Source organism: Ictalurus furcatus, chromosome 3 (genome assembly GCF_023375685.1).
Source record: "Ictalurus furcatus strain D&B chromosome 3, Billie_1.0, whole genome shotgun sequence".
Classification (NCBI taxonomy): domain Eukaryota; kingdom Metazoa; phylum Chordata; class Actinopteri; order Siluriformes; family Ictaluridae; genus Ictalurus; species Ictalurus furcatus.
The window spans coordinates 20301367-20313855 of NC_071257.1; the positions used below are offsets into that span (position 1 = coordinate 20301367).

The window sequence follows — 12489 nt, forward strand, 5'->3', positions numbered from 1 at the left end:
TAGATTTTGGAACGTGCTTGCAGGGATTTGTCCATTCAGGCATAAGAGCATTAGTGAGATCAGGCACTGATGTCATATGAGGAGGCCTGGTGTGCAGTTGGTGTTCCAGTTCATCCCAAAGATGTTCAGTTGGGTTGAGGTCAGGGCTCTGTGCAGGACACTTAATTTCTTCCACTACAACCTTCTCAGACCGTGTCTTTATGGACCTCACTTTGAGTACAGGGGCATTGTCATACTGGAACTGGAAATCTTAGTTTCAATGAAGGGAAATTGTAATGCTACAGCATACAGAGACAGCCTAAACAATTGTGTGTCTTCAACTTTGTGTCAACAGGTTGAGAAAGGCCCATGTGTGGGTGTGAAGGACAGGTGTCCACATACCTTTGGCTACATAGTGTGTAGGTTGTTTTAAAAGACTTGTACCATAATCTAAGACTGCAACTTTTGTGTGACTTCATTATCTATACCAGAATGCTCGTAGAGTAAAGGTTTCAGATTTACTTGTACCTGTGTCATACTTGTATAATGCCATCACCGCCTAAATTTATACAGCACATGTAGTGCTCCATTCCCACTGTTACTAATGTCAGATCTGGTCAAGGATCTCTTTCCCTCTTTCTTAAAAAAACAACAACAAACAAACAAACAAACAAAAAACAACAAAAAAAAAAACAACTGATGACTGAAATTATTGATATGCTTTAATGTTGCTGTCAATAATTGAGCATTGTATGTAAGCATTTGTCTTTTCGCCTCAAAGTAAATATCTGCATGTATTTGCAGAACATCACTTTATATGTGACTCTGTTGGGAAATGGTATTTGTTATTCAATAGTAATGCTTATTTCTTACATAATGTCAAACTTCACAAATTGTGACAATATTTATAAATAAATTTCCAAAATCTATTATGTCCAAGATTGGACGAGGATGAAATTATACAATTATAAATAATATTAATAAAACTGCATTACAAAATTATGACAAATATGACATTATGACAATTGGCACCTCGTCCAGGGTGTACCCCGCCTTGTGCCCCATGCTCTCTGAGATAGGCTCTAGGTTCCCCGCAACCCTGTAGGATAAAAGGTATAGAAAATGGATGGATGACAATGTTTTTTTAATAAAAATGTATTAAGATATAAGCTATATATACTATTCTAAAAATCTATGTGGATATCTATCTAAAGTGTGCTATTTCTGTGTTGTTATTGAATTTGTTGTAACAGTAATTAATTAGCCAATGAGACAACATGAAATCCTGAGAAAAATCTGAATTTGTCCAAAGTAGTCTTGAGTAATTTAAGCACTTTCTTGTAAAAGCGTTACTGGTATAGCGGCTCAGTTACTAAATATCTTTGTTAAACATGTTGAAGTGTTATTAGTGAATCATGTATTTAAACTGGTTTGTTTTACAAAGTACAAAGTTATTTTTATATTTTTATTTTTTATGTGAAACTTCATATTTTAACAAATGAATAAAATTATGAACAAGTACACCTCAAAATGTGTGTGAAGTAGTAAATAATCATTTTTTGCACTTTGTATTTTGAGATTCTAATTGGCATATACATTTATTTAAAATGACTTACAATAAGACAGAATTAAAAGCTGATAGTGATGCAGAACTTAATTTCTAACAACAACAAGTCCATTATAGAAGGTCTGGTCTGCCCTTATATAGCTTATATTTTTAACCTTAGTGGTTCCAAAGCGCTTTACACTGTTTCCCACTCACCCATTCACACACTCACACACCAATGGTAGCAGAGCTGCCATGCAAGGCACTAGCTTGCCCAAGGACACTTCAGCATGTGGAGTGAAGTGGGTCGGGAATCGAACCGCCAACCCTACGATTAGTGGACAACCCACTCTACCATCTGAGCCACAGCCACCCAGTAGGAAGTAGGAAGTACAGTAGGAAGGACAGAGAACCACAAACAGAAGGTTAAATTACAGTTAGAGAAATAACACAAATTAATAGCAATAATACACAAAATATAGGAATATAGGTCATCCATCAGCACAGCAAAAGAGAGCACATCAACACATATACACTCAGAGGGAGTGTGTCATCTTCATTTAATTAATTTATTTATTTTTATTTTTTTAAATAAATGAACCCAAGTAATTGATTTCAGTAAACGTTTGGTGCTGTGGTGGTGGGATCAACAGACTGCTCACTGCTCAATACTTTCTCCTGCTCTGAAAAAATTCTCGTTTTTTAGGGCTGCAACACTAATCGATAAAATTGATCATTAAAATACTCCACAACGAATTTCATTATGGATTAGTTGGGTCTGTGACGTCAGTGTGGAAAACCCCCGTCAGTGATGTCACTTCCCAATGGTGAAAAACACATTTCTATGAATAAAACACATCTGAAAAACAGCGGAGGTCACAGAGTGAGCTGCTGCGGGAAAAGTGCACGATCCAGGTCGTCAAAAACATGAGAATGTTTTATATTAAGCGCTTCAGACAAGTGTATTAAAGTGTATTAACGTGGCTGTGACAGATGTGTGTGCTGTTTAATGTGCAGAAACTGTAATGCGGTTATAAATGTAAGAAGTGTCATAGATTTACAGAATAAAGGAACATGTTACTGTGTTCAGATGAGTGAATGTTTATGTTACTGCAGAACATTCAACCTCTTACCAATTAACACTTACTTTGTGCTTTTTTTTTTTTTTTTTTTTTTTTTTAGCATTTTTAATATAGTGATTTAACTTCTGCTTTAAAGCTTGTGGACAATCAGTTGTTTTTTTGTTTTCAAAATATAATGTTAATATATATATATATATATATATATATATTTTTTTTTTTTAAATCCTTTGCACAATGTATAGCATAACCCACATAGAAACATTTAATACCTTTTTCATAGCCTTCAATATGCACAGTGTTTGAAGGACAACATTGGGCAGAATGTGAAATACTGTAACGTTTTTTCGAAGAAAAAAAATACAGAAAATAAAAACTGGGCTTTTAATCCAACTAATCAAAGAAATGATTGACAGATTAATCGATTAGCAAAATAATTGTTAGTTGCAGTCTACTTGTTTAGAATATGTATTCTCACTCACTCATTTACTCACTCACTCTCTCACTCACTTACACTCTCTAACTCACTCATACTCTCTAACTCACTAACTCATTCACTCACACTCTCACTCACTAACTCACTCACTCACTCACTCTCACTCACTCACACTCTCACTCACTAACTCACTCACTCACTCTCACTCACTCACTAACTCACTCACTCACTCTCACTCACTCACTCACACTCTCAGTCACTAACTCACTCATTCACTCACACTCTCACTCACTAACTCACTCACTCATTCACTTACACACTCACTAACTCACTCACTAACTCACTCACACTCTCACTCACTAACTCACTCACTCATTCACTCACACTGTCACTCACTCACACTCACTCACTCACGCACATTCTCACTCACTAACTCACTAACTCACTCACTCACACTCTCACTCACACTCTCACTCACACTCTCACTCACTAACTCCCTCACTCACTCACTCTCACTCACTCACAGTCACTCTCACTCACTCTCACTCACTCACTCACTCACACTGTCACTTACTCACTCACACTGTCACTCACTCACACTCACTCACACTCACTCACTCACACACTCACTAACTCACTCACTCTCACTCACTCACTAACTCACACTCTCACACTCTCACTTACTCACTCACTCATTCACTCACACTCTCACTCATTAACTCACTCATTCACTCACACTCTCACTCACTAACTCACTCACTCATTCACTCACACTCTCACTCACATTCTCACTCACTAACTCACTCACACTCTCACTCACTAACTCACTCACTCATTCACTCACACTCTCACTCACTAACTCACTCACACTCTCACTCATTAACTCACCGCACTCACTCATTCACTTACACTCTCACTCACTAACTCCCTCACTCATTCACCCACACTCTCACTCACTAACTCACTCACTCATTCACTCACACTCACTAACTCACTCATACTCTCACTCACTAACTCACTCATTCACTCACACTCTCACTCACTCATACTCTCACTCACTAACTCATTCACTCACACTCTCACTCACTAACTCACTCATTCACTCACACTCTCACTAACTCACTCATTCACTCACACTCTCACTCACTAACTCATTCATTCACTCACACGCTCCCTCAGTAACTCATTCACTCATTCACTCACTCTCTCACTTATTCACTCACACTCTCACTCATTCACTCACACTCTCACTCATTCTCACTCTCTCACAGTAACTGCTTTATCCTGATCAGTTTTGTATTTTGTCACAGGAAATCACAATCCACCATTATTATACATACATTATCAAACATATTAGATTTATTATTGAATTCTTATAGTTATTAGTCTATTTGACTGGTAACCTCAGTTGAACAGGTTTAATTCAAACCTCTATAACTAAATAAATAGGCCTATAAACAATGTGTACTTGGACCTAATGTGCTGTGTATATGGAAAGTTCAGGAATTTAAATAAATAAATGCTCTAGGGCTCCATTAAAAATGCAGAATATTATGTGTATATTATAATAATTAGCCTACACTATATATATATATATATATATATATATATATATATATATATATATATATATATATATATATATATATATATATTGCTTGTTTTAAAATGTAGTGAAACTCACGTGAAGTAAGGAAAGAGTATGAGAATGTGTCTTTTGCCTGAATCCCAAAAAATGGTTCAGTTGAATTATAGAGGCTATTATTTCTTACCCTATGTAGTGTACTTATATAGTGAAGCCATGTAGGTTTCAGCCTTTCACTTCCTAGCTAGTTTCTAAGGGCCGGTTGTGTCCTGTTTATGTAGTCTCGTGAATGTTTGTTGCTAGGGAAACCGCACCAGTAGGGACACAGCCAAGGCGCGCTCTGTTAATTCGTCAGCACAGTGTGCTGTTTGCGGTTTCGGCTCAGAAAACTAATCTTATGCCCCATGTCTTCACTGGTCACTCTTCGATATGGCCCTTACGAATCGTGTGGAGTTATTAATCACAAGACTTTCCGCCTAGAAGGCCTGCAAGGTTCATTCGGCTTTTGGTTAATGCGTAGTTAATGCTAGCTGCCTCTCCGGTGGAATTCATTCTCCGGGGAAATAAACGTACAGCACAGCGTATCATAGTTTACACTGGCAAGTAAAATGGTTTTGCCTGTCTGTTTTTTTCCCCCATTAGCGGTTCTGAGAGACTGTGGGTACGTGTGTGTTCTTGAGGAGACAGTTGACTGGAACCAGGTGGAGCTGGTGGTTCATGGAGAAAGCGTCTATCAGTGCGACATCAACAACCTGGAGTTTGGTAATAACCCTCTAAATCTCAGTCTCAATCATTTACAGTTACTGGTGTTTAAGTAGAAACACATCTCCAAAAAGAACACACAGATATAATCAGCATCATTTTATAGTTTTAAACTATTAGTTGAAAAATAAACTTTAAGTCAGTTTTAAATTTGTCAACCGATACTCTACTTATAGCTTGATGCATTTATAAATGTGAAGTTCCTGTTAATTTCCCATATTAGAATCATTCATTCATTCAAATATTCATTCATTCATCTTCAGTTACCACTCTATCTTGGTCAGAGTCTTGGTGGACTGGGAGCCTATCCCGGGAACACTGAGCATGAGATGGGAATACACACACACACATTCACACACTCCTTTGCACCTTGGGGCAGTTAGAATTGCCAGTTAGTGCAGCGTGGTGAGAGAAAGCTGGAGAACCTGGAGGACATGAGGTGATCATGCAAAACCTCACATAGAGAGTAACCCGAGCTCAGGATTGAACCGGAATGCTGCACTGCTGTGTCTGTTTCATTTAACTGTTCATTAACGGGTTCATGAATGTAATCAAACTCCCACTGGCTCCCTTACATAGTTGTTCAATTCTTTGATCAAATCGCTTTGAATTAGCATTATGGCTCTTCTTCATTATTGAGTCAGGATAGTTTAGTTCTGTTTCATTCCTCCTGACCACCAGAGGCAGTGCTTAAGCACTAATGGATTATCACAGTGCCAGCTATTAGGTCCAGAGAATATACCAACAAAGTCACGTGATGATGTAGGCTGAGCTTCAAGGATAATAACCATATTAGCTCAGTATTCAGCCTCTTTCACTTGGTTGCTTGACTGTGATAGGTCGTTGATTTTCGCACTGTCACGTGCAGATTACAGAGCAGTGAAGTATTGCCCTCGCAAGCTGTGACTCATAGGTTTTTGGGACCCAGAGTGGATTTTCTTTTTTGTGTGAGTTGCGTGAGTTTTTGCCTTTGTGAATAATTTTTAGACTGAATTTCATGAGACTCTATTACTACCGCTACTCTGTACTATCCGGTGGTTAGTGCTACCACGCTAAAGCTGGCGGTTCCGCACTAACTTAAGTTTCTTATTTTAGGTGGAATTTGTGACGCTCTGTGCTCCTCGATGCTATCCGGAGACTAATAGTGATTGTTGATATATTCTCTTCACATTCCGTGAGCGTTCCTGTTGTTAGCCTTTCGGATCTATCTGGAGGCTTTTATTATTGAGGATATCATGGCACACAGTTCTATCGCCATGGGCTTCACTCTGTCGTGTAGGCTGTGTCCAAATACCTTACTCCCTGATGATGGCCATGATGTCTGTCTGTCCTGTCTGGGACTTTAACATCTAAGAGATGCTATCATGGACCCGTACTTGCAATGTAGTCTGCTGCCCATGTTTGAGAGATGGCTTCATCTCGCAGAGTTGGACTCCAGTTTGGAGGTAGGTCTTGTGGGGTCAGAGCTAACTAACGCCAAATGGACTCGAAATGCGTCTGTGGCACCCAAGACCCCCTGTCCCCCCGACCCACATGCATTGTCGGTTAGTGAATTATGCATGCGTTGGTTGCCCTAAGGATTCTGGCATGGTGCTTTGGCCAAATCAGTCTTTTCTTCCTAAGGTGCTGTTTCCTCAATTTGTAAATCAGCCCATTAACCTGGCTGCATTTCAAGGCCCGTCCGAAGCGACCGGATCGAGGGATCTCTTCTTCTGTCACGTTCGGGCCCTGAGGTGTTACATGGACGCTACTGTCAGTCTGAGGCAAACTGATCAACTCTTTGTCTGCTATGGTGGTGCGCAGAAAGGTGGCACTGTGTCAAAGCAAAGACTGCGAAACTGGATTGTATCTCCTGCCACTCTACTATGGCTGTATCTACATCTTGGGCTGCCTTTAGGGGAGCCTCCATGGCAGAGATCTGTGCGGCTGCTACCTAGGCTTCTCCATGTACTTTTGAGTGCTTCTATAAGGTCAGTGGGGCTGCCACGCATGCTGTGAGTTCAGCGGTTCTTAACCCTCTTACCCCTTGGTTCCCACAGTATTGTGTCCTACAACCCTATATTCCCCATAGAAACAGCACGCCAACCCTGAGTTCCCAGGCCAAAATTGGCCCCAAAATCAACATTTTAATTTTAACATTTTTAGGCCTTGAAACAACTTATAATAATGTATTTGTGTAATATTACTTTGAAAATGAAGCAGTTCAGTGTTTTTTCTCCACTTAGAGCACAATTCTTAACTAGAGAAATGACGAAAAATGCTCGCTAAAATACTTCTACTCATTTAGAAGTACCATACGAGCATCAGCGTGGTCAATGCCGTTGAATAAATTCAAGTAAATAATAAATAAATAAATAAATGCATTTTAGCGCCAAAAGTTAAGTTTCTGGTGATAATCAGACCAGCAGGTAGTGTTTTCACGAATGCACAGAAATGGTCCCGTTATGACTCCAGACCCCTGCAGTGTCAGTCGCACTGGTTGATGCTGAAGATGAAGACGGATCAGGGTCTGAATCAGGAGAGTTTGCATCTATCAGTTTCGGTTTCGGTTTCAACATCGCCTGAACTTTCACTGCTGTCACTATCTAGAATCCTCGCTCTTGCCTGTGTAACTGTGTATGTTTTCTCTTTTTTTCAATGTTTTAGATGTACCTCTGTTCACTGTAGGTGTAACTTTAGCTGGAACACGATTAGCTTTTCGCTTTGGCATTTTTAGTTCACTTCTACTATTGCACCAATATTCACGCTTGGATCTTCATCGTAATGCCGGCGTAAAAACGTAATCACGTCGTCAACCTTCCGGGTTAAAAAATAATAATTAAATAAGTAAGGAATCATAGCAGAGTAATGCCGGTACACCGGCCTTAAGGGGATAACCTTTACACTGTAAAGCCGCTATATCGGCCTTACGGGTATTTGGCATAGACGACCAAGCCGGTATATCGTCCTTACGGGAATAGATCAAAGACGGGCAAGCCGGTTTTTCAGCCATATGGGGTAAGAGGGTTAAGGGGGGTCCTTGACAGTTTTTTTTGGTGAGTGGCATTCCACATGACTATGTTGGTAGGAGTCCTCCATTAGTGCTTAAGCACTGCCTCTGGTGGTCATCCGGAATTCGCAGAACCACAGTTACTTCTGTAACTAGCGATATTTGGACTAATTTACTAATCTATGTCTCAGAAAAGGTTTTTAAGGTTGCTAGATTTTTTTTTTTGTCGTCGTTGCATCTAACCTATTTATGCAGTGTCCCCAACATATATTAACTTGGGACTAGTCAGGGTTGCTGTACTTATCAGAATATTTGAATTTATATAAAATGACAAAATATGCACAAAACCACTTAAGCTGCCACTAAGATTTATTAATATATACCAAAAGGATTGTCTAATTCTACACTATATGGCCAAAAGTATGTGGTCACCTAAACATATGGGCTTTTTGAACATTGTATTCCAGATTTAGCCCCACTTTGTTGTTATAATAACCTTCATTCTTCTGGAAAGAACGCCTGGGTGAGAACGCCTGCAACATAGTCAGTATTGCAGTTTATCCCAAAGGTGTTTAGTGGTGCTGACATCAGAACTCTGTGCAGGACACTCAAGTTCTTAATGCTACAACATACAAATAAATTTTTGATAATTCTGTGCTTCCAACTTTGTGGCAACAGCTTGGGGAAGACCCACATATGGGTGTGATGTCCATATACTTTTGGCCATATAGTGTATGTGGAGTTTATATATTGAATGTATCTGACAATATCTTATTTCACTAGGAGGTGATGGGCGGCTTGATCCACTGTGCCAAGAGGCCATAAAAGCAGTAAGGAATGCATACCAACAACACCAAATATGAAACTGGAATACTGATTAAAAAAGACAAACAAATTAGTTATTTGTAATAGTCATTTTATACCATTATTGCTCAGAACTCAGACAGAGCCAGGCTTATATTGTCATGTCGCTTTTAACGAAGACATTTATCTATGAACGTGTAGTTTATATCCTTTATTGACTTATGTTTTATAAGCACACTAGCCTTACTTCATAGTCCCAAAAGGACAGTCCTAATTATGAGCAACTAAGAATATCATGGCAGCCATAAAGAATATTGTTGCTTGTCACTATGCCATCTGTTTGGTGTCACAGAATGAAGCCAGGTGTGGCACAAAGTGATGAGAGATGAGGGAAAAGAAAAGCGTGTAGTCAAGAATAACCTGATTTCAAAAGCACTGATAAATTATGCTTTAAGTGATCCCAGCATTGATGCACATATGAATTCTACTAACATATTCTGTTAATATCTGTACTAGTTCTTGAGTATGACTAAACATATCTATATTGATTTCTAAAACAAATGAACATAGCAATCAAAACCTGAATGATACAGGATTACTCTATTGCTAGGTACGCATTGTGCTTTGAAAGCAAGGTTTCCATGAGGCTAAAGAACCAAGTCTAAGGAATATTTAAAGTAGTTAATTAGCATTAAAAGCTCTTGCCCTCAAATGCATTGAGGTCAAATGCAGTGGTCATGAACTTCTTCAGCTCTGCCAGGTGTGTGAATCTGTTTCCTGTGGCAGGGGCTGCAGCAGGGTCACGACCAATGTACCTGAGAGAAAGAGAGACGGGGTGAAAAATACTTAAGGCATTGTGCTTTGTTACTATACTTAAGTATATTTATGCTTTACTTGAGTGATGTACATATAATTCATTTCCAAGAAAAAAAAAAAACAACTTAAATTTTACTCAACATTTTTATTTAGACCTTCAAAATGTTTATTACAAATCTCAAAGGTAGCTTTTCCTCTTATCCAGCCAATGGCGATACGCTATATAATATCTGAATGGACTCAGTTTAGCATCCAATCATTTTAGTTTAGCATCCATTCAAGTTCATCAGTGTAAAAAAAGATCAAGAATTATGTCAATTCTTCTGTGGTGACCTTGTGATGCTACACAATGTAGTGAATATGGAGCCATAAGACTGCAATGTGGAACTTTAAGCCCCTGGCCCTACCTCAGTAAAATGTTTTATTATGCTGGAGTCAGCAAAGACTTGTACAAAATGAGGTGCCATTTTTGCTAATTTGAAAAAGTTTAGCTTGCTTTGCTTCCACAGTCACTGCTGTTGGGACTGGTTGAAGAACAGGACTCACCATATTGGTTTCTTGTTGGAGAGCACACTAAGGAAACGTGGTCTTATGTAGTCATAATAACCCATGTTCTTATGCTCTTCTTGACACCATATGAGCTCAGCATTGCTGTACATCTCAACTTCTTTCTTGATAAGGTCAAACGGAAATGGTGATATCTGAAAATTGAAAAGAAAAGGATTAATGTGTCTAAATGTGCCTTGGTTATAGACTATGTGGCCAAATGTTTGTGGACACCTGACCATCACTCCCATATGTGCTTGTTGAACATTCCACATCACCCCCAACATTAGATTTTGGAGTGTGGCTGTGGGAATGTGCTCATTCAACCAAAAGAACATTAGTAAGGTCAGTCACTGATGTCAGGTGAGACAGCCTGGGGTGCAGTCAGTGTTCTAATTCATCCAAAATGTGTTCAGTGGGGTTGAGGTCAGAGTTCTGTGCAGGCCACTGGAATTTTTCCACTCTAACCTTGGCAAACCATGCCTTCATGGACTTCGCTTTGTGCACAGGGGCATTGTCATGCTGGAACAGTTTAGGCCTCTTAGTCCCAGTGAAGGGAAATTGTAATGCTACACAGCATACAAAAATATCATGTACAATTGTTTGCTTACAGCTCTGAGGCAACTGTTTGGGGAAAGCCCACATTAGTGTGCATCAAGTCAGGTGACCACAAACTTTTGGCCAAATAGTGTAGCAAGCAAAAGTAACAGATTTTTTTATTTTATTTTATATATATATATATATATATATATATATATATATATATATATATATGGGTATGCATCCCAAAAAATGTTTTTCAATCCATCAGCCACACAAAGGTATTAAAGTGTATCAGCAGGCTTAACGAAAATCACAAACAACAGAAAAAGAATGTGCCCCTCATTATCCAGTGACCCTCTGTAAGATTTTAACTGTGTTGAATAAACTGGAACTCTTCACACAAAATGTGCATAGACCTTCTCATATTTGATTTTACACCTGTATGTTAGTCTAACTATTGTGTTACTTTATAAACAGCATAACTATATTGTAAAATTAGTTATTAATGACTGACTTAATGTTTGCATTCCATTTCTGATGGTCTTTACTATTTATGGTGATTTAACTGTTAAAACAATAAATGCAGCATGTAAAACTACATGTAAAAGACTAAATGATTGCAACTAAATAACCTGCTCCATTCGGACAATTGCAATCCTGTCCTCCAGAACGAGTTGTTTTCTCTCTTTTTCTAGCTCATAGTAGACTTTGCCTGTGCAGAAGATGACCCTCTTCACAGCCCCTGGGATTTTAGATGCAGGACCCTCATCTGGTATGATTCTTTTGAACTTAGTTCCTGAAAGTTTTAAAAAATAATAATAATAATAATAATTTAAAAAAATTAATCAAAAAAACAAACAAAAAAACCCTTGATCTTTTCTTTTCAGTTCTTTGAAAATGATAAAGCTGATCAGTCCAAATCCAGATTTATATATTCTCATACCTGGGGTCATCTCATCAAAGCTGGAGCGGGCCTCAGGGAGTCTCAGTAAGGACTTGGGAGTGAAAATAATTAGCTGAGGAGGAAATAAGATGTCAATCATAGTGAAAAAGAAGTACAGCTCTTAGTAGTTTCACTTTAAGCAATGTATATTTTAAATAAACCTCGGAGCTGTGAATCCAAGCAAAACAACAAATTAAGAGAACTTTTTTACAAAGCAGACTGCGGTGTCCCCAGACAGCCTGTTTAATTTGCTCAGGAAGAGATTTTCTCATGCTCCACAAAGCACTGCATTTATCTGTAACTGGGGAACAGTTTAGACAATTACTGTAGCAGAAAGCCATGAGCGTGGGGAGAATCCTGAAACTTTCAGCTTATTCTGTTACAAGTTTGATGCCCATCATAGTTCTTCTCATCTCTTTTGTGTTTATTCTACTAAAAAATGACAATTACATTGGTCACTG

At 38.6% G+C, this 12489-nt stretch overlaps 2 protein-coding genes and 1 long non-coding RNA gene across 7 annotated transcripts in view; 1 reads left to right on the forward strand and 2 right to left on the reverse strand.

The window, feature by feature from the left end:
- Nucleotides 1–200: 200 nt before the first annotated feature.
- Nucleotides 201–4894, reverse strand: LOC128605670 (uncharacterized). 3 transcript variants are annotated; one of them, XR_008385584.1, is made up of 4 exons: nucleotides 4813–4855; nucleotides 1742–1883; nucleotides 1012–1078; nucleotides 201–804 (listed from the first exon to the last, which is right to left on the reverse strand). It is a non-coding gene; the product is annotated as an uncharacterized LOC128605670 (long non-coding RNA). The 3 variants fall into 3 exon arrangements; XR_008385583.1 differs by having other exon boundaries at nucleotides 201–1078; nucleotides 4725–4894; XR_008385582.1 differs by having other exon boundaries at nucleotides 201–1078.
- c3h10orf53 (chromosome 3 C10orf53 homolog) lies at nucleotides 4812–9284 on the forward strand. Its single transcript, XM_053621328.1, has 3 exons — nucleotides 4812–5117; nucleotides 5268–5387; nucleotides 9160–9284. The coding sequence occupies exons 1-3, from the start codon at nucleotides 5030–5032 to the stop codon at nucleotides 9237–9239; spliced, it is 288 nt and encodes a 95-aa protein (XP_053477303.1). The 5' UTR covers nucleotides 4812–5029; the 3' UTR covers nucleotides 9240–9284.
- Nucleotides 9285–9860: 576 nt separating this feature from the next.
- The window catches only part of ogdhl (oxoglutarate dehydrogenase L), a 28837-nt gene continuing 26208 nt past the window's right edge, over nucleotides 9861–12489 (reverse strand). For all 3 annotated transcript variants that reach the window (XM_053621324.1, XM_053621322.1, XM_053621323.1), the window contains 4 exons: nucleotides 12029–12101; nucleotides 11718–11881; nucleotides 10543–10697; nucleotides 9861–9995 (listed from right to left, as the gene is read on the reverse strand). In XM_053621324.1, the coding sequence (XP_053477299.1) occupies nucleotides 9872–9995; nucleotides 10543–10697; nucleotides 11718–11881; nucleotides 12029–12101 (516 nt within the window). In that variant the 3' untranslated portion in view covers nucleotides 9861–9871. The remainder of the gene's footprint in view (nucleotides 9996–10542; nucleotides 10698–11717; nucleotides 11882–12028; nucleotides 12102–12489) is intronic.

Excerpts from the sequence above, each read along its gene's own strand:
- c3h10orf53 (XM_053621328.1), top strand. The coding sequence starts at position 5,030 with ATGTCTTCACTGGTCACTCTTCGATATGGCCCTTACGAATCGTGTGGA. Across the intron at positions 5,118-5,267 it reads CCGCCTAGAAGGCCTGCAAG|CGGTTCTGAGAGACTGTGGG; the intron begins GTTCATTCGGCT and ends TTCCCCCATTAG. Across the intron at positions 5,388-9,159 it reads CATCAACAACCTGGAGTTTG|GAGGTGATGGGCGGCTTGAT; the intron begins GTAATAACCCTC and ends TTATTTCACTAG.